The 22,558-nt window shown below is 34.8% G+C and overlaps 2 protein-coding genes across 4 annotated transcripts; both read left to right on the top strand.

The window, feature by feature from the left end:
• Positions 1-774: 774 nt before the first annotated feature.
• Positions 775-6,981, top strand: LOC143223962 (protein FAM200C-like). The gene is made up of 4 exons (XM_076452430.1): positions 775-1,319; positions 1,686-2,031; positions 2,136-2,398; positions 6,678-6,981. Exons 1-4 carry the CDS (start codon positions 775-777, stop codon positions 6,979-6,981), a joined length of 1,458 nt encoding a protein of 485 aa, XP_076308545.1.
• An 8,442-nt stretch (positions 6,982-15,423) lies between these two features.
• On the top strand, positions 15,424-19,719 carry LOC143222931 (G-protein coupled receptor moody-like). 3 transcript variants are annotated; one of them, XM_076450153.1, is made up of 3 exons: positions 15,424-15,724; positions 17,001-17,980; positions 18,913-19,719. In XM_076450153.1, the coding sequence occupies exons 2-3, from the start codon at positions 17,159-17,161 to the stop codon at positions 19,180-19,182; spliced, it is 1,092 nt and encodes a 363-aa protein (XP_076306268.1). In that variant the 5' UTR covers positions 15,424-15,724; positions 17,001-17,158; the 3' UTR covers positions 19,183-19,719. The 3 variants fall into 3 exon arrangements, with proteins under 3 accessions (XP_076306268.1, XP_076306270.1, XP_076306269.1); XM_076450155.1 differs by having other exon boundaries at positions 15,524-15,720; XM_076450154.1 differs by having other exon boundaries at positions 15,538-15,724; positions 16,893-17,980.
• The last annotated feature ends 2,839 nt before the right edge of the window (positions 19,720-22,558 follow it).

Here is a 22,558-nt window from a genome sequence, read left to right as displayed (position 1 = left end):
GGCATTTGGTTACCTTAAGAGAGTCATAGTAACCCAACAAATAATGTCGATGCATTATCTTTTTTCCATACTTCATGGTGAGAATGTTAGGACTAGAGCAGGGGTTCTTAACCAGGGGGGTGCCCGCACCCCTAAGGGGTGCGAAGATGATTCCCAAGGGGTGCGAGGATGCCCATGAATAATTAAAGCAAATCTATATTCTTACATAAGAGTATGCTTTATATTTCTCCTAAGAAGAAACATTTTTGCTTCAGCAGTGTTCCGAGATAAAGTTAAACCTAAACCTGATTTCCTAATGAAGTGGTAAAGTTGCATCAGATTCCAATACAGGGTAAACAAACGGGTATGTCATTTGGATAGACGAGGAAGGGACGCGTACAGGACACGTGCGCAACACGGAGAGAGAGGGAGGTTATCATCACGTCTCAGTCCACACCACCCATCCGTGCCATCAACACGTGAGTTATGGTCTCCCTGTTTCAATGTTATTTTTTTTTCTGATGCATAACAGTAGGGTGGAAGGTTGGTTATGTATTATTTCAGATTTTGCTTTCTACACATTTATTTAAATGAGCGATGGGTTGTTTACATAACATACATCATCACTGTAGCAGTGTAGCCGTTACAATATTTTCATAGAATGTATTGTCATGCCTACAAATCTTCTGATTAAACCAGGTATTTCAGTCTCTCCATCACATATTTTAGAGATAATTCATAAAAAAAGAAAACACCTACACATGAATGTGTTTCTTTTCCAGATTTGTCTGCAGTATGTCGAAGAAACGAAAGTGGAATGACGAATATGTCAAGTTTGGTTTCACCTGTACTACAGAGAAGGATGGGACACAACGTCCACAGTGTATCCTGTGCAGCACACTCTTCTCCAATGCGAACTTGAAGCCATCAAAGCTTGATGAACATTTCAAGAACAAACATGGTGGCAGGGATGCAGGAAATGACATTGTGACATTAAGGGTCAAAAGAGCTAGGTTTGATCAGGTTGGCACATTGCCGACTTATGGATTTTCGCCAACAGAGAAACCTTTACTGCGTGCTTCTTATGAAGTTGCATACCAGATTGCTAAATCAAAGAAACCCCATACAATTGGTGAGGAACTGATCAAGCCATGTGCCCTTGAAATGGCAAAGATTGTTCTCGGCAAGGAAGCTGAGAAGAAACTCCAACAAGTGTCTTTGTCAAATGATGTAATCCATAACCGAATCATCGACATGAGTGTTGACATCCTGGAACAAGTTGTAGCTGACATCAAGGCTAGCCAGTTAAGATTAGCCTACAAGTGGATGAATCAACAGATGTATCCAACTGTTGTCAGCTATTGGCAGTAGTTCGTTACGTGAAGGAGAAAAAAGTGGAAGAAAGTTTCCTTTTCTGTCAGTCCTTAAAGACAACTGCACAAGCTATAGATGTGCTTAACAAAATACAAGAATTTTTCTCAAGAAACGAACTTCACCTTGACAAAATTGGTTCAATATGTACAGATGGTGCACCAGCAATGCTGGGCAATCGTTCTGGGTTTGCTGCATTAATGAGGAAAGAAGTTCCTAATCTGAAAATCACTCACTGCTTTCTTCATCATCACTCTCTTGCAGCAAAGACATTGCCCCCCAGATCTCAAGAAAACTCTGGATATTTATGTCAAGGTTGTAAACTTTATTCGCAGCCGAGCTTTGAATCATCGATTGTTTCAGTCACTTTGTGAGGAAATGGGTCAGGAACACACTGTTCTTTTGTACCACACTGAAGTGAGGTGGTTGTCACGTGGTCGTGTGCTGTTTCGTGTGTTTGAACTGAGAGGAGAAATTCATCAGTTTCTCCGTGAAAGGGTACAAGAACTGGCTATATATTTCAAAGAACCTAGTTTTGTTCAGATGCTTGCCTGTTTGGCTGATGTGTTTTTAGCTCTCAATGAACTCAATCTCTCTCTGCAAGGAAGGGGACTCAACATTGTGACTGCAAGCGCGAAATTGGCTGCATTCAAAGAAAAACTTGTCTTGTGGATAAAGCGTGTGAGATGGGGAATTTGGCAAATTTCCCCTGCCTGGAAGAGACAGTCACAGAAAATTCTACCCTGCATCCAGACTTTGTTGCAAAAGTTGTTGAACATATGCAGATGCTGCGTACTTCATTTGAGGGTTACTTCTCGTGTGGAGAGCTGCAAACTTATGACAACTGGATCCTGAATCCTTTCATGCAGAATTTGGAAGATGTCAGCGGCATCAAGGAAGATCTCATCGACCTTAGACACAATCGTGAAATCCAAATGGAGTTCACCAATAGTCAGCTGGAACACTTCTGGGCTTCTCAGCTGGAAGCATACCCTGCATTAGCGAAGAAAGCTCTTGAAGTGCTGGTACCATTTGCAACTACTTACTTGTGTGAACAAGGATTTTCTTGTCTACTTCACATCCAAACAAAATGCAGAAATCGGCTGAATTCTGAACATGACATGCGAGTGGCACTCAGTACAAAGACGCCAAGATTTGATGCCATCATAGAGAAAAAACAGCAGCAACGAAGTCACTAAGTTTACTGTGCATTACAGGCTAAATAAAAACATCATTAACAAAATTGAAATTAATTTTTCATTATGTACCCTGAATTTTTGTCTTGAAAAAAGGTATGCTGTATGTATGAAGATTAAAAAAAATTTGTTGATTACATCAACTTTGTATTTTTAGCTTTTTTTATATTTAAGTTTCCAGGGGGTGCGAGAAATGATTACTGATTTGAAAGGGGTGCAAACACTGAAAAAGGTTAAGAACCACTGGACTAGAGGATACAAATGTAAGTTTTGGCAGGGTAAGTGTCATTCCTTAATTAAGATATTCTTGATGACGAGAAAACCACTTGAAATAGAAATGTATCCCAGAACGGCTGGTATAGGCATTAACATTTTTTATTGATAAGGAGAGAACACGGTTTCGACCTTCCTAGGTCATCTTTAGGGTAAGAAAGAGAAAGTTTGAATGTGACCGTTGATGGACACATATCCTAGGGAAGAGAGTATAAACGGGTACCGGATTGTAGGGGACATTGGAGGTGGATATTAGGTTATTTATTGGTATAGGTATAAAGATGTTCCTTTATATTGGTTTAATTTTGGTTTAGCTGCTGTATAAGTAGGGATTCTTTTATTTTTCATTTGTTTATATCTGTTTCCCTACTTAATATCCAGGTGTTTTCTATGGTTATGTTGTGTTAATTTAATTTGCAGTGTTCAAAAACGTGTAAAGGTGTTTTTTTTTTGTTCTTTGAATCTAGTGTCCATTTTTCTGCTTGTTTCTCCAATATAGAAGTCGTGGCAGTTGTTGCATTGTATTTTATAAAATATGTTGGTGTTGTGTTTGTCAGTGTAGTTTTTACATAGTATGGACATTAGTTTTGTACCATGTTTTTTGAATAAATTTGGTGTTTACTGGAATGTTGTGTTTTGTTATACGTTTTTCCAAATGTTGGTTATTTTCTCGCTAATGTCGGGAACATATGGAATGCAGCAGTGTAAGGTTTCGTTATTTGTTGCATCTTGGGATTTATTTCGTTTGTTGTTGCTGGTCTAGGTGTGTGAGTATAATTTTTTCCACGGTTTTTTGAAGAAATTTGTTAATATTGATGAAGCGTTGTTTTATTTTGTTGATTTCATCGTTAAGTTTATCGGGTGAGCATAGTTGTGTTTCTTAGAGTGTTTTTATTGTTTCATACGCTGAGTTCCAGAAAATGTATAATGCACTATGGTTGATTTTTCTGTAGATTTCTGTTTTGAATTTTGTATCAACTCTAGTAATTTTGAGGTTAAGAAATGCTATTGATCGCTTGTTATTCAATCTGTGTCATAAAAATGTTGGATAGAACTGGTGACACGGGATTTCCCATGCTTAACCATTTATTTGTAGGTAGTTTTAGTTATTGAACATAAAGTTAATTTTGGTGGTGATGAATTCTATAAGGGTTGTTAAGCGGTTGCTGGGAATGTGTATCAATGGTTTAGGGTCTTGGATATAAAATTCTAAGGCTATCTTGCAGACTTCAGTTGTTGGGACTTCTGTGAGGAGAGAAATTACATCAAAACTGGCCATTAAGATTTATGATTTAGTGGATTAAAAATATATTTAAATTTGAAAGAGTCTTTGAAAAAGGAGTCGGCTGATGTTACATATCTAGAAAATGCCCACGATATGTATTTACCGAGGTTGTAGCTGAATGATTCATAAGTCGAAATTATGGGTCGTAGTGGACAATCAGGTTTGTGGGGTTTAGGGGTGCCGTTCAGTTGTGGTGTGCGTGAGGCTGTCTTTCATAGGTAAGAATGAATGCTTTCTGTTATTGTGCTGGTTTCTTTTTCATTTGTAGTAGCATTTTCTTTAACTTGTTCTCATGTGGTTTTGTTGGAGTTGTGTTTAGCAGTTTAAATTTATTTGTATCTGACAAGATGTTGTTCATTTTTTGAATGTACTCATTTGTGTTCATTATAATTATAGCATTGCCTCTCTCTGTTTTTAGAATTTTAATACTGTTGTCTTGTTTTAAGTTGTTTATAGAATTAATATCTTTTTCTGTGAGGTTATTTTTTATATTTCTTTTCTATGAAATTATGTTGATAGTTTTGTGTGAAAATTCTTTGAAAAGGTTGTTTAAAATGCTGTTTTGAGATGTTTCAGTTCTACCTGGAAAGATAGGTTGTTGGTTGTTGGTGGAATTGTTGTCGAAGTTGTCTTCTTCCTGGTGGTTTGTTTTCGTTGTTATGTTGGTGTTTTCAGTTTGTGTAGAGTGGATCACCAGTCTTCTAGCTAGGTCTTCCAGACAGGCTTCCATCGATGGATGGAATATTTCTAGGTGTTACTGTGAAGTCGAGTCCTTTATTGAGTAGATGTATTTATTGATTGCTTAATTTTCGGTCGGATCTGTTAATTACGAGGTTTGTTGGTAGTTCGTTTTGTTGGCGTCTTTTTGTTTTTGTTGTTGCACATTAATTTATCAAGTTTCTTGTTGTGGTGGATCTCCTTTTCCTTGTCGTTCTTGCTATTGAGTTGATTGATGTTGTATTGTATGAGTCCATAAGTGTCTGTTTGATTGCAGCAGGCCAGTTGATAGTCTAGATTAATTTTTTGTTTCTGTAGGTCATTTAGTTCTTTACAGTTCGAGCTTAGCATGGCTTTAGTAGGTTTCTTTCTGTAAATTATGGATAATCTTTGTACACTGGGTAATATTCTTTGATAGTTTTATCTTCACATAATTGTGGATTAGTTTTCCTTTCTTCACTGTAGGATGAAACAAATGCCTTTCTTCTATTGATGATTTTTTTGATTTGAGTTTCTCAGTTTCGTTAGGATTGCACGAACATGTACGGTTAACAATGGCGAAATGTAAGTTCAAGCATAATGGAGTTTAAAACAGTACACAAAGAAACACAAAAGACTTACACTTCTCGTATAATCGCCGTTGTGAAGTAATTCTTGATGACGAAGAATCTATTTGAAATAAAAAATGTATCTCAGAACGGTTGGTATGAGTATTAACACTTTTATTGATAAGGAGAGAACAACGTTTGAACCTTCCTAGAACTGATACACAATTCAAAACCGAAATCCACAGAAAAATCACCCGTACTGGATTATACATTCCCTGGAACTCAGCACAAGAAACAAAACAAAAGCTCAACATATTAAGAAACCAAATAAACACAGCCACAAAACTATGTTTACCCAAAAAATTAACGATGAAATCAACAACATTTCAACAAACTTCCTAAAAAAAAATGTGGAAAAATTATATGCACACACCTAAGCCAACAACAATAAATCCCAAGATACAACAAACTTATATTACTGCGTACCATATGTTCCCGAAATCAGCGAGAAAATAACCAACATTTGGAATAAAACTTATAACAAAACACAACATTCCAGTAAACACCAAATTTATTCAAAAAAATATGGTACAAAACAAAAGTCCATACTATGTAAAAACCACTACACTGACAAACACAACACCAACATAATTTATAAATTACAATGCAACAACTGCCACAATTTCTACAGGGTGTCCCAAAAATGTATATACACTTTAAATGATTATAACTCACTCGTACTTTCCTTTCTACAGATGCAATTGATCTGAAGTAATGGCAGAAGCAATAATAATCTTTGAAAAAAAGGAAATATATCTTAAAGTGTTACTGGAAGTGTGAGAACGTAGCTGAAGTGCAAAGACGGTTTAGAAAGGAGTTTCAAGCAGATCCACCATCGCGACTCACCAATACTCGCATCAGAGATAAGTTTGAAATAAATGAAACTGTTCAAGACATCCATAAAGGGCGTTCTAGAAGATCGCAGTCGTCTACCAGTCCAACACAAGAAGCAGAACTGTTGGAAAGTCTCCACCGATCTCGAATAAAATCTGTTTAACCAAGAACACGTGAGACAGGATTACCAAAATCAAGCTTCCATCGCATGTTGAAGAGCTTTCATTGGAGAAGTTTTATTCCGGCATTAGTCCACGCCATCAATGAAGATGATCCTGACCTGAGAGTTGAATTTTGTGAGTGGTACCTGGTAAAATCTGCAGAGAATCACAGTTTCTAAACAAGATTTTCTGGAGCGATAAGGCCACATTTAAGTTAAATGGCTCTGTTAACTGCCACAATTGCACCTACTAGGCACCTCAGAATTCGTGTGTTACGGCTGAACTTACCAGGGCTTAGAGCGCTGTGTGTCTCATCAGCGTTGGGCGTAATTGGACCATTCTTTTTCGAAAACACAGTCACTGGTCTCGGTTATTTGAACTTGCTCCAAGAAACTGTCTTGCCATGCATTCGAGAGCGACTTGGAGATGAGGAGTTTTATTTCCAGCAAGATGGAACACCTCCCCATTATCATAATAATGTGAGGACATATCTTGACGAAAATTTGCCGAACAGATGGATTGGACGAAGAGGTAGCACTGAATTTCCCCCATGTTAACCAGACTTCACACATCTGGATTTTCCCTTTATAGGGATACGTCAAAGATAAGGTTTATAACACAAAATCTGCAACAATCAATGAGCTGAGAGCAGCAATTCAAAGAGAACATACCCAAATATCAAATGAAATGATTTGTGAAGTTTGCAGTTCCACTGTCCGCGTTATCAGCAGTGCCTGGATCAGAACGGTCATCAGTTCAAACACCTGCGATAACTCAAAAGATTCTATGATTCTACACTTGTCTTCTTAAGCTTGGATTATAAAACCTAGATATATCTTAATAAACTTTGTATTTATAATCATTCAAAGTGTGTCATACACTTTTTGGGACACCTTGTATATTGGAGAAACAAACAGAAAAATGGAAACTAGATTTAAAGAAAAAAAATGGATTCATAAGTTTTTGAACACTGTAAATCAAATAAACACAACATAACCATGGAAAACACCCAGGTATTAAGTAGGGAAATAAATAAAAACAAACGAAAAATCAAAGAATCCCCACTTATACAACAACTAAAACCAAGATTAAGTCAATATAAAGGAACATCTTTATGCCTATAATAATTAATAACCTAATATCCAACTCCAATGCCCCTTACAATCCCGTATCCGTTTATACTCTCTTCCCTAAGACATATGTCCATCAATAGTCACATTCAAACTTTCTCTTTCTTAACCTGAAGATGACCTAGGAAGCTCGAAACGTTGTTCTCTCCTTTCAATAAAAGTGTTAATACCGATACCAGCCGTTCTGATATACATTTTTAGTTAAGATAGTTTTATTTTTCTTACAGGGTGATTGGCCTTTGGTATAGGTTCTTTAGATCTCGTGGAGATAGTAAATTTCCATAAGTTTAACAGAGAGTTTTATAACTTTATGAATGATAAAGGCTGGCTTTAAGTGCTTTTTTTATTTAATTATTTTAGTTTAGTTTATAAGGTAGAATAATCTAGGTGGACCAATAGATCCCTTGTTGTCCCTAAACATTATGTTAATATTTTAGTATAGCTTGGCACTTCGGCCTTCAACAGTATTATTAAAGCAATATAATGTGGCATTTAGATCATCAACGGTGTTCTTATGTCAATATAGTTTAACCTTCAAACATTCAACAATACTATCGAATCAGTATAGCTTAATATTTAGACTTTCAAGAGCATTGCCATATTAATGTAATTTTATATCTAAATAATATTATGTTATCGATACGCTATGATAAAAGAAAAAAATAAATTTATGTTGGTTTATCCTCTGATAGAATTGAAAAACCCAATCAAAGATGTGTCAGACTATCAATCTTTATTGTAATGGTTAATTTTATATACCTTTTTTGTTAATTTAATTCTTCTAAACTTGTGAGTTTAACGTTGTTTTTATTCTTTATATATATATATATATATATACAAGGATAGCCGACTATTCTGAGCTAAAACTGTCACAATCACATTCTATACTTTTATTATATTATTTTCAATATATTTAATGCATCCTTATCATTAAAGTTTATATTCCTGAGAACACACCCTATGGGTTTTCTTGCATAATTATCTGATAGAGGAAACACTTAAATGTCATTATACTGATTTACAAGTACAAAATACACACCTATAGATGTTAAAGAAAATGTAATAGGAGTAAAGCCCAGCGCTTCAGCATTACATCTGTAAATTTATAATGCTAAAATCGGAGTTTCAATACCCGTGATGGTCACTGCACAGATAGCCTTTTGTGTTGCTTTTTTGCTTAACAACAAGTGTGGTTAACAATCTAATCCTGTCTTGTAATTTAACTTTAAAACGAAATAGTTATCAATTAATGAAACCTTTTCAGTTGATTAATATAAAAGGTTGTGCCCGGCATGGCCGAGCACGTCAAGGCACGCGACTCGTAATCTGAGGGTCGCGGGTTCGCATCCGCGTCGCGCTAAACATGCTCGCCCTCGCAGCCGTGGGAGCGTTATAATGTGACGGTCAATCCCACTATTCGTTGGTAAAAGAGTAGCCCAAGAGTTGGCGGTGGGTGGTGATGACTAGCTGCCTTCCCTCTAGTCTTACACTGCAAAATTAGGGACGGCTAAGGTTTATCCTCCTGGTTGGGGGTTGTGCAGTGGGCTAACAATCTACTCACTTAAAAAGCAGCCTGTTAATGAATCCGCAAGTCATTGCGGCCCTATGTTTCTTCAATGAATCGAGAGGCATAAATAATAATAATATAAATAAATATAAAAGGTTTGTTTTATATTTTTGTAACACCTAAAATACTTTTTTACAGATTTTCGAAATCAAAATATTACATTTGTTTTCACATAATACAGGTCTTACATAAGTAGCACATTGCAACAACACATGAAAAGATGACCTGAAGTAGCTAGAGTTATTTAATTATGGCTAATGTCATTGGTGTCCCGATTAACTTGTGTTTATCCATCCTTTCTTTTAGTATTATTGGTGTCTTACCACTAAGTTGTGTTTGTCTATCCTTTCTGCTAATAACATTAGTGTCTAAGCATCGTGTTTTTCAATCACTTCTGTTTATATTATTGGTGTCCTACCGCTAATTTTCGTTTATCAATCTTTCCTGCTAATACCATTGGTGTAAATACCATTAAGTTGCGTTTATCCATCCTTCCAGTTAATACCATTGGCGTCCTATTACTAAGTTGTATTTACCCTTCTGCTAATATCATTGATATCTGGCCATTAAATTGTGTTTATTTATCCTTGCTGCTCGTATCATTGACTTCTATGATTAAATTATATTTGTTTGATTGTGTTAGAGTAAAGCGATATAGTATTATCTGCTGTGTCCATTTAAGGGAATCGAACTCTGGATCTTAGCTTTGTAAATCCGCAAAGTTAACTCTATCCCACCGGGGGTATTAAATTATGTTTTTACATTTATGTTTTTGTTTCCAGTAATATCTTGGAAATATCACTTGCACACAAGTTTTATTTTTAAATTTACATTTCTGAGGAAGGTGTTGTTGTCAATAGCAGTAGAAATAATTATAGTTTTATAATGAATTTGTGTTTTTGATCCTACTTTTTAAGCAGCTAGTTTCAGTACGCAGCTGCAACTATCACATGTGATATTGCAATATTTATTTTGTGTTTTATTGATGTATTTGAAGAAGCTGTTTTATGTACATTGTTGTCGACATTATCCGAATGCAAACTAAACCAAGCAAACAAGTACGTCTATAAAAAAAACAACAAAAAAAAAACATTTTAATAGAATCGAGAAATGACAGATCTGCTTCTGAAATGCACCCCACTCCATCCCCCGGTGGCTCAGCAGTATACTTATAATGCTACGATTCAGGGTTCGATTCTTTGGCTTGGAATATTAGAGGTAACAACTTCTTTCGCCTTGTGATTAACAACAAATAAACAAACTCTGCTGTCAGATAACTTGAAAGACTTTGCCAAATGTTGTTTGTAGGAAGTTAGCAAATTAATAAAAAGATAATTGTTTTTATACATTATTTTTCTTTTCTGCTTATGAAAGCATTTTTTGTTATGTATAAGTCTTTATTCAGCTTAAAATATATTTGTATTTTTCTCGTCTCTTCTGACATCACTTAAATGCAACTAAGACTGACAATAAGTATATTAAGAAACCAAAGTTTCTGTATAATTCGAGAGATGACAGCAAAATAGCAAATAAGCAATTGCTTACTGTAATGCTGTCTCAAGTCACACCAAACATGCTTATCCTTTCAGCCGTGGGGGCGTTATAATGTAACGGTCAATCCCACTATTACTTAGTAAAACAGCAGTCCAAGAGTTGGCGGTGAGTGGTGATAACTAGCTGCCTTCCCTCTAGTCTTATACTGTTAACTATATGAGGGCTAACGCAGAGGAAAATGTGTCTGTCTTTTAATACTTCACATGAATTTTAACTTTTCATTTTAACGTATAATATCAACATTCCTTTAAAAGTATACTGAACTTAATTTAACTTAAGCATTATTTTGAGTGTTGTATTTTCTGTTTTTCCTTGAGATATACTTTGAAGCTAAGTTAATAACAATGCTCTTCTCTTTATATATTCTCTATATCAATGTACTATAGGATTTATGGTACATAAGATTAAATAATAGACCTCTTATATCACCGTTTGTTTTTACGAAATGTAAGAAACAAACTATATTCAAATTGCTATCACTTGTTTCTTATTGGTTAGTGAAAACATTTTCAGATGTTCTTACGAACTTTTATTGTTTGAAAATATTTTATCATCTCACTATCCTAAGATTAAGTAGATTCTTTACTATCACTCCACTGCAAAATAATGCACAATACGACACCAACATTATGCAAGTTTAGACTAAAAATACTGAGTACGTTATACTAAAACAATATAGGAGCCTCGCCATTGCATATCATAATAGTCTATATTGTCATGTGCGTACATCTGAAGAAATTTTTGAAACGTAGTTTATATTGAATAATGTTTATTTATAAGAGCGTCACGTCAAAAGTACATCATAGCCTCTTGTGTGGTGGCCATGATCCTTCTCGTTTATGAGTATGACGGCTTCCCAATACCCACTTCAACAGTTCAACTACGCTGAAGTCCATAAGCGCTGTATCTCATGACTTGATTGATGTGTTTGCCTTTGGGCTAGCATGAATACCCATTTAATTATCTAGCTGCTTGAGGTGTGAGACAGTTTAAGAGATGTGTCATGAAGTAACTTATGTACCCATGACTTGTGTCGCTTTCCATAAAGAGATCTTTCTTTATTATGTCCACTACTATTCTTTGGTCTATGCTTCCAATTTTTTACACTGACCTTAATCTTTGTATTTGTGTATTCTTAACTGTTACAAGACATTGCATTTTCTTTAACACAAACGAGAGATGACTTGTTTTGGGTATTTTTATGAAATCCCCAAATTTATCTATATTCCATTGTTTTCCAATGTCATTATGTACAAAGGATATTCCCGTCTTGAAAAGTCTAATCCTCTAACCTAACATATTTATGATCAGAGTGTATGTATATTTTACGTCGGAAAGGGTTAATATATATATATAATATATATATCCTTCCCAAAACAACTTTTCAGTGTCATCACACTACCTAAGAAACATCAAACTATCAAAATGTAGCGGTGACATAAGCCGTTCCTGCACGACTTTATATTAGCTGTAGTTGTCATGTGACTTGCTGATTGGCATGTTTAAAATCGTTTTAACATAACGTTCTCTGCCTAATATTCTACCAGGTTTAATAGGTTCGAAAAAAATATCTTTATCAGTAAACTAATAGGTTCGAAATAACATCTCTATCAGTAAACTAATAGGTTCGAAATAATATATTTGTCATTTATAAGCTCTACAGTTACGTTCAAAACTACCGCTGCCACATTTAAAACAAATGAGTTTCGTACAAAACGCTAGTTTTGCCACTTTAAAAGCATAACATTTAGAGTACGGTTTGTTTTTCACCATTTTAACCAAAAAAATTGAGGGATTCTTTTTTCATGAATGTATTTCTTTTTAGATTGTTGGTGTGTATTTGTTTGTTTCAGAAAAAAGACACTTATCTTCTCTATCCAATGTGGGAAATCAAACCCCGGATATAATTCTTTCAGCTTTCTATTATAATTTAATTAAATTACTTGATGCACTTCCAGAATGTGACAAACCTGGACCGTAACTTAACAGTAAAAGACTAGATGGAAGACAACTAGTTATCACCACCCACTGCCAACTCTTGAGCTTTTGTCAACGAGGAATGGGACTGACCGTCATAATATACCGCCCCCACGGCAGAAAAAGCAAACAGGTTTGGTGGGGTGAGAATTTGACCCAAGCGTCCTAACTACCTGGTCATGTCTGGTTCATACTTTTACAGAGTTAAGTAATGAAATTTGTCACAATTAATATTTTTAAAATGATTCATCTTCAGCACTTCTGTATTAAAAACTAAACAGCTATTAAGTCACAAATTAAACTAAATAACAACACCTATGCTAAACACTTGTATATTGTACAGTATATAAACTGTAGTAAACTATGGGCGTTCGTAAAAAGGTCTGTTATTTGTGGTCATTAAGTGAATGAGAAGAGACAGTCCTCTGGCGCGAGTTAGTCCCTGGCTCACCAATAAATTGTAGTAAATCCTGGTAGTTCTGTACGAAACAGAAATATTTTTGAAATTATTGTATACTTATAATCAAAACTGCGTTGATGTTTACTACATATGTTATATATTATTACACATATTGAAATAAAAAAGCTCATTGCTTTAATTTCATTTTAAGAGTTTTAGTTTTCAAATCCTATAGATGAATTTTAAACTTTACGTACTGAATAAGACCTCTAATCCAAAACGTAATCTCTAAAAATAAATATGAAAAGATGTTTCAACGATTTGTATTATGTCTATTTATTTCTGTGTCTCGCAATTAACTTTACATTCTTTTCTTTACATTATTAAACTTGGGGGCCCGGCATGGCCAAGTGGGTTAAGGCGTTCGACTCGTAGTCTGAGGGTCGCGGGTTCGAATTTCCGTCGAACCAAACATGCTCGCCCTTTCAGCGTAATAATGTGACTTTGGTAAAAAGAGTAGCCCAAGAGTTGGCGGTGGGTGGTGATGACTAGCTGCCTTCCCTCTAGTCTTACACTACTAAATTAGGGACGGCTAGCGCAGATAGCCCTCGTCTAGTTTTGCGCGAAATTCAAAAGACAAACAAACAATTAATTTTGTATTAAATTTAACCTGGTAATACATATATATATATGTATAATATATATTTGTAGTAAATTAGTTGAAAATGTTTATTGAATAAAATTCAACATGAAATAAAACCTGTTTACTTCATATTTATTGAATGCTCAAATACAAGTTTAGTTCTGGTGATGTGAAGAGGATGCTGCTCTTTTACAAAAAGATTTAGATCGATTAGTGAGTTGAACAAATAAATTATAGATACGTTTTAATTGTGATAAATGCAAGATATTGCATGTGGGTTATTGTAATTTGAATTATAATTATAATTTGGATGGGAAATACTTTAACAATGTCATGAAAGAAAAGTATCTTGGGATAATAGTTGATCTGTCTCTTAAGCCATCCAAGCAGACTAGCAGTTGCTAGTCGTAGGACAAATAAGATTTTAGGTTGTATCTACAGAACTATTAAATAAAAGTTTAAAGTGGTTACAGTTTCATTGTGTAGAACACTGGTTAGGCTACATTTGGAGAACCGTGTTCAATCCTGTGTGCCTTACCTTAGGAAGGACATTGAATTGTTGAAAAGGGTTTAGAGAAGAGTTACTAAAATGGTATATGATAAAAGAAGAGTTAAAGAGGACCTAATTGAAGTATTAAAGATTGTAGAAGGATCTGATAATGTTGATGCATTAACATTTTTCATGTTCGACAGCGAGAATTATAGAATTAGAGGACACAAGTATAGATTTAGGCAAGGTAGGAGCCGTCTTCAGTTAAGACAATTTCATTTTTTAAATAGATTATTTGGTCTGTGGAATGTGTTGCTTTCTGATGTTGTGGAAGCAATAAGTTTGAGGAAGTTTAAAAGAAGGCTTGGAAGATATATGAATTATAAGAGTTGGCTTTAATTTTTTAATAGTTTTAGCTCGGCTTAGAGAATGGGACAGCCGAGATGGACCAACAGGACCCTTTTTGTCCCTAATTGTTATGTTATTTCAAAAAGTTAATAAATAAAATAAAATTTTGAAGGAATATAAAGAACAGTTTTCATGGTTTCATTTGCTATTCTTAACACAAATCTAAACAATGGGCTATCTGTACTCTGCCCACCGAGAGCACAAAAACCCGATTTTGAGCGTTATAAGCCGTCGTATTTACTGCTGAGCCACCAGAAGGTTGTTTAATATCACATACCAGCTTAACTGCTTTTTCAAATTTATGATTTGTAGATGACTGAATAAATGCCATGCATTCACTTATTGAGCTGTAACACCCCTAATAAATGTTTGGTAAGCCTCAAACACTTTATTATTATACCAACAACAAATAAGTGATCATCAGTGCTAACATTCGTATGGCTAATTACGCTAATGTTAATCCTACAATAGTTGTCGTTTTTTTTCTAATATTCTCTCTAGAAAACATTAACATTATCTAAGTGTACCATGTAGCTAAGTCACATTCACGACATTGCTGTTAAAGTTTGACTGTGATTTGAATCTAGCAGAAAACATTTCTTAATATTCGCCTCGAAAAATACCCACAGTTAGTAGGTATTATAATTTAACAATCGTAAATGCTTTCTGATATCTTTTACATTATGTGATTTTTCCTAAAACTGCGCATACTTCAAGTAAAATAATTCAAAACTTCCGTCTACAACGAAGCAGTTAGAGCAATCATGTTTTTAATATTTAAATGTATGTATATATACATATATACACACACAATTACAATTGTAAAGTTATAGAGTGGAAATACCAGACCGGAAGAATTACAACATGGCTTCCTTTCTTACAACGTCATATATCCGGAACATGGTCAAGATAACATTTTCACTTCTGGGTGATTCAACCTTGTAAATTTGAGTATGGAGAGTAAATATGTTATAATAATAAAATAGTACCAATAGTTACAGGAAGTGTCGGGTACATATAGATCCATTCGGTGAAGGACTGCTGAATTCTGAATATACTGGTTCTTCACCAATCGTGTTATATCACTACCGAGCTCATAGAATCTGAACTTTAAAAGTCTCTGTTCAGTAGGTGTGTATTTCAGTTTTTACAGGATAATTTTACCCTAAACTGATATATGTTTTTAACTAAGTATTTTAAAATTAAACTCACATTCTAGATTCAAAATAAGCGTAAATCATTTAACACACTCTTAGATAAGTTTAAGTCAGAATGAGTATTATCCACTGAAACATTTCGCGACTTTGAATAACTGAAAGAGCAGGTAAACCGTAATGTAAAAGCTGGTAATTTAGTTTACTTATTTACAGCGGACAGGATCGTATATCACATTGATCTTATACTTGAACCATCTTACATACGTAACTATCCAGTTACATACGTTTAGTGTGGTAAACCTGATATCTTACTTTAGTAACTTCAATCCAGTTAAAAGGTTTAGTGTGATAAACCTGATATCTTACTTTAGTAACTTCAATCCAGTTACATACGCTTAGTGGGGTAAACTTTACTTTAGTAACAAAATACAGTTTTGCACGTTAATTGTGGAAAAACTGACAAATTAAATTAATAACTTTAGTCCAGTTTTATATGTTTAGTGTGGTGTCAGTTACGTTACTTTAGTAACATTAATCAGTTTTTATAAGTTTAGTGTGTTATGATTGTAACATTAGTTTGATAACATTAATCCAATTTTATTTCGTTGGTGTGGTAAATCCGTTACATAATATTGGTAATGTCAACTTATTTTTATGCTTTTAGTGTGATAAAACTGTCACATTGATAACACGAATTCAGTGGAACTGAAAATGTTTATTGTTATGTACGTATATACTAACAATAAAACCACTAATGATATCGTAAAATGTATCTAAATTGTAGTAATGCTGCAGTGATTGTATTTATTTTAATTTTTGCATCATTTGGAATGAAAATGTTAACCAATAATGATATAGATTACTAGTTTTATTGATAAAAGTTTGTTAAAAATCGAACACCTGAAAACATATTTTAATCATTATATTTTTGGCAAACCAAATTTTTAGTGTTTGTTTTTCTGCAAAACTTTCTTTACTGTAGGAAAATAAAATTTCAGATATTTGTACATAACCCATATCAACGTTTTATCACCATTTTTAGTTAGGGGCATATTCTATGTTTAATGTGCTCTTTCTAATCATGTATAAAATATTCAAATTATATTTTTCTAACCACACTCTCCATTTAAATTTTGTTGCAGTTCAGAAAGTCAACAATTCGAAACTAACATAAGAAAAGAGTGTTTGGTAGTAAACATTTTATTTGCAAAGATGAAACAAGATGTGTGTGTGTTTTTTCTTTCTTATAGCAAAGCCACATCGGGCTATATTTTGAGTCCACCTGGGGAATATAAAACAAGATATAAGTTATTTGTTTAAATAGAATATTTCGCTGTAACTCCTGTAGCTTTTGATGTGACTTTTCTGACTTAACTCGGAATAGGCTGAAACTTCACCAACAGCAGGCATGACAACTACCGAGTTTTTGTTATTAAACTTAACAACAATAAAAGACATTTATAACACATCTGAAATACGAAAAAATCCAACAGAATTCAATTACTTTGCCGCTTTTCTCATTATTGTTCTAAGTATTGTCGGTCTTTGCGGCAATGCACTAACAGTTTTTGCTTTATGGAAATACCCGCGTGTGCGTGGTCCAACTGCCAACTTCATCATCAGTTTATGTGTTGCTGACTTTTTGTACTGTGCCTGGAACCTTCCGTTTACTGTCTCGGAATACATCATTCAAAAATGGATATATGGAGATATTTTCTGTATCTTATATCCCTTTGTGCAATATGCTAATTCAGCCTTGTCCTTGCTGCTCGTCACAGCAATCACTATAAACCGGTATATACTTATTGCCCACAAAAATGTGTACGAAAAAATTTACCAAAAACGCTTTATCGCTCTCATGATTGTGATAATTTGGATTTTTACGTTTTCTTTATTGGTGCCAACATTGGCTGGCGTGTGGGGGCGTTTTGGTTATGACGAGAAGCTCTTAGCCTGTTCTATTGTTGAAATCAACGGACATTCGCCTAAAGCTTTTCTCTTTATCATTGGCTTCATTATTCCTACTTTTACCATCATATTCTGCTATGCCCGTATTTTTTGGATTGTGAAGAGGAGCTCCAAGCGTCTTCGTAGCCACAATACAGGAGAAATTAAGAAGCAAAAGGATCGAAACACAAAGAAACGAGAAGAAGAATGGCGCCTCACCAGAATGATTCTCACCATCTTCTGTTCGTTTATACTTTGCTTCCTTCCTCAAACAGTCATCAAGGTAAACTTATGTTTGTGCTGATGCTACAATAAATTATGTATTGTTTATCCATATATATATACATGTCTATGTTGCATATTTTTCAGTTCTCTACTATTAATGACATTCTCTTCATTCAATGCTAAACGAAATAGCTTAAACTCTGGTTTGAAATAAAAAAATTCCATCAATATTTACTGGGTTTAACACTAAATTAAAGTCAACCCTGTCTAAATATAGGAAACACTAAATTAAAAGCTTAAAATTAATGTGCGTGCAGTTCAAACACATAACCTCTAAGACATGCATTAAGGTCAAGAATCTGACCTCCAACTCTTTTATTTCTATGAGTGAAACTGGACATCACCATCATCATCATTCATTCACCATTAGATTCCATCAAGGAACATAGGGCCGCAATCGCTTGCGGATTCTTCAACAGGTATTTTAAGTGAGTAGGTTGTTAGCCCGCTGCACCGAGCCGTCCCTAATTTAGTAGTGTAAGACTAGAGGAAGGCACCTAGTCATCACACCCACCGCCAACTCTTGGGCTACTCTTTTACCAACGAATAGTGGGATTGACCGTCACATTATAACGCCCCTACGGCTGGGAGGGCGAGCATGTTTGGCGCGACGCGGGCGCGAACCCGCGACCCTCGGATTACGAGTCGCACGCCTTACGCGATTGGCCATGCCGGGCCCGGGAACTGGACATGGGTCATATTAAATATCTCAGAAATATAATCCACTGAAGCTAAGTTTTAACGTTCCATCTAGTTTAAGTTCCAAAAAACTGAGTAAATTACCTATGAATAAGAGGACAAATACTAGAAAGATGTACACGGCGATGGAAATATTTATATTACATAATTATTAAAATTAAATGTTTTTTTCTATTATACAAATAAGTAGATGTCTGTAAGCTGTGTACATCATTTACTCGTATTTTACAGGTGACTGATAAAAATGTCAGGTATCCTATTCTACACACTCTGGGATACATCCTTATCTATACAAGCTCTTGCATCAACCCAATTATATATGGAGTCACCAACAAGCAATACAGAGAAGCATACAAGTCAGTACTATGTGGAACAAAACCGAAACGAACAAGTGTGTTATATAATGTGTCTCCGTCTAATGAAAACAGTAGTTCTCAAAATACTCCACATTCTAATATCTCTCAGTCTACCAAAGGTTCTGAAATTAAAGAACAAGTGTGAAGGTTTTAATCAGAATGAAGTGTGAAAAAGATACAATCGTAGAGGTTTCAGGCAGTAAATTGTATTATTGTAAAGTTAGTGCTAATATATGACACTTAGTTAAGTGTCCACCATATAGATTATTTTAAAAATGCAAACTTCTGTAATATTTTTTTATTTTTTAAGTTTTCTTTGCTACCTATTCAATTATTTAATACAAAAATTTAACTTAAAATTTTCTTTATATATTTAGCAACTTTTGTATTATTAGACGCAACTCAGATTGTAATTTTTATTTTTTTATTTTATTTTTTGTAATATTGTAGTAATAAAACCAAACTTATTTCTTAGAGCTTTGGAGTTAAAGAGAGTCGAAAATCTCTCATTGAGTGGATATCTAAGTGTAATTTTCACACGTTTTTTTCATTATTGTCAGTCAATATGTCATTTCAAGGTTTTCCGGTTATGTATTTAGGTTTGAGACAATTTTCTTGACGTATTGTAAACTAATTTTAAATGTATAAAAAGAAAGAATAAATAAACGTTTTCAATTATGTTCTCATTTTACAGTAAATGCTGAAGATTTCCTATTCATACGTATTCCTTAACGTTTATCGACAAATAAGCTTTTCCTGTTTTTCTGTTTCTGAATAACAGAAAATATTAACATAAACAATAATCTCTTTAAAAATACTTACAAAGAATATTGTTTTTTGTTTTCTGAATATCGCGCAAAGCTACTCACGTGCTATCTGCGCTAGGCGTCCCTAATTTAGCAGTGAAAGACTAGAGGGAAGGCAGCTAGTCATCACCACCCGCCGCCAACTATTGGGCTACTCTTTTACCAACGAATAGTGGAATTAACCGTCACATTATTACGCCCCCACGGCTGAAAGGGCGAGCGTGTTTGATGCGACCGGGATTCGAACCCGCGACCCTCAGATTACGAGTCGAACGCCTTAACCCACCTGGCCATGTCGGGCCTTTTACATTGAATAACGCAGATTAACTGCCTATCTTTTCGAGATGTGGTCATCATTGTAATAATTTTAAATTCTCAATAACTGAAGGTAGTACGAGTAGATGATTCTAATATTCGGTTATATTTGTACACTCGATATACCTGCTTAGTAAAATGATGTTTTTAAATGATATAACGAAATGTTTTTCCTTTACCCCTCAGTGGCGTAGCGGAGTGTCTGCAGATTTACGGTTCTAGAAACCGAGTTTCGATACTAGTAGTGAGCAGAGCTGAGATATCCCACTGTACAGCTTTGTGCTTAGCTTCAAAACAAACATTTATTTATTTACTGGTCGTTACATGGCTGAAACATCCAACACTAAATTAGGGAGGTAAAATGTCTAAACCGTTGTAATTTAGGTGCATTCAACAATCTTTTCACAGTACAAGATTAGCCTTAAATATTTCCGTTGAAATTCATCAAACTTTATTTTTCAAAGTCTATCTATGTTACTTTCAGATCATGTTGACGTCAGGAGTAGAGTACATTAAAATCATGTACGTTTTTAACCATTTTTTCTGCATTTTATAAACTGTTTTAAATCATGTATGTAAAGTATTTGTATATACATATATCTAAACACTACGTATCATCACATATAACAGTAGCTTTAGACAGACTGCCTCCAGCTAGTACACTATTAGCATGAGAGCTAAGAATAATTACTTTCATTAATTAGATCTTGATATCTATGGAACCACAACATTCGGCCATTTGTCAACCAAGAAAATTAACACGTTTTCCCGCCATTACAAAATACATAATCACAATCAGAGTGCAGAATGACAATTAAGACTTTTCAGCAAAAATATTGTCAGCCAGGATCAATATTCATGCTGTCATTGCACAAACAAACAAACATAAGCAAAGTACAACATTCCACAGTAAAATATATTTACTGTCCAACAACTGTAGCTCAAATATCAGTATATTGTATCATTATCTGCACCTCAGTATACTCGCAACAGGTGGCATCACAAAAAAATTGGCAGAGTCGAATCCAGCTAAACAAGGCCCATTTTTCTACGATTCGGAATAATCCAATTCGTATTCTGTGCTCAGGACGAACACAATCTTCTCACCCGGCATGGCCAGGTGGTTAAGGTCAGAGGTTTGAATCCCCGTCACACCAAATATGCCCGCCCTTTCAGCCATGAGGGCGTTATAATGTGACGGTCAATCACACTATTCGTTGGTAAAAGAGTAGCCCAAGAGTTGGTGGTGGTGATGACTAGCTGCCTTCACTCTAGTCTTACACTGTAAAATTAAGGACGGCTAACGCAAATAGCCCTCGTGTAGCTTTGCGCGAAATTGAAAACAAACAAACAAACACAGTCCTCTCACTACACACGTAAGAGTTCTGTGTACACACTTGAGGTCCAGCACGTATCATGCATTCATCTCTGCGGGAATTCTGGTACTAAGTGACTAAGCTGAGTGGTGAACATATTCATAAAATGTTAGAGAAATATTTCACAGCAAAAAATCACTTGATGGATCAGGAGGTAACGACTGGAATGCCCTTTAAGTTATGTTTTGAACTCCTAACCGTCATCCTTAGTCATATAAAATGTTGATGTTCTAAACACTATAACCTGCCATGGGATACTAATCAAATAGCTATCATCAATATCCTTTATCCATTATTCAATAATACTGTAGTCGAAAACTTGGAATGTAGGTGTCTCACTGCCCTTCAACAAACTATCTTAGCTTCTGTAAACATGTAGCAGTAACAAAATGTAGTGCTTATATTTCATACTGAAATACAACTTGTTAGCTCGATAAATAAGGGATGATATTACTTTTGAATCCTTGATCTCAAAAATCGGTGAGTGTTGTAGGTGCTGCTTTGGTATTCAATTCCAGAAGGTAATAATCAATGTCCTGGCTGAACATCAGAGTGATCTTGTGCCTTTTATTCATATTCTTCCTCATCTAACTCATCTTGTAAAACTAGATAATTACTTTAAGCACCTTCTTCCTTATCCACTGAATAAAGATTATACAAAAGAAATGACCATAGTCCTCAAACTCAACTAGTCTGGACCTCTTAATCCTGATCTGGCCAGTGCACAAGAGTTTTGCTATTGATGTATGATACTGGCTTGTCAGTTACTTTTCCGTGTGCTCGTAATATCAAAGCCATGCACAGCCTACCTGCAGAAGTATTCATTCTTAAATCTTTCATCTTAAGATCTTTTATGTAACGTAGCAGGTTTCTCTAGCAGCCGATACACAAATTTGTGTACATTAACTAACACAAACCTTAATCTCTACACACATTTTTGTGGATATGAAGCAATATTTCTCAGTCAAGGATGAGCATTTTAGTAAATAACTAGTCGAGATCTGTTCTCTTGCACGATAAACAA

The sequence above is a fragment of the Tachypleus tridentatus genome, chromosome 8, assembly GCF_004210375.1.
Source record: "Tachypleus tridentatus isolate NWPU-2018 chromosome 8, ASM421037v1, whole genome shotgun sequence".
Classification (NCBI taxonomy): domain Eukaryota; kingdom Metazoa; phylum Arthropoda; class Merostomata; order Xiphosura; family Limulidae; genus Tachypleus; species Tachypleus tridentatus.
The sequence above is the reverse complement of the archived record's forward strand: the minus strand, read 5'-3'. Positions and strand labels throughout refer to the sequence as shown.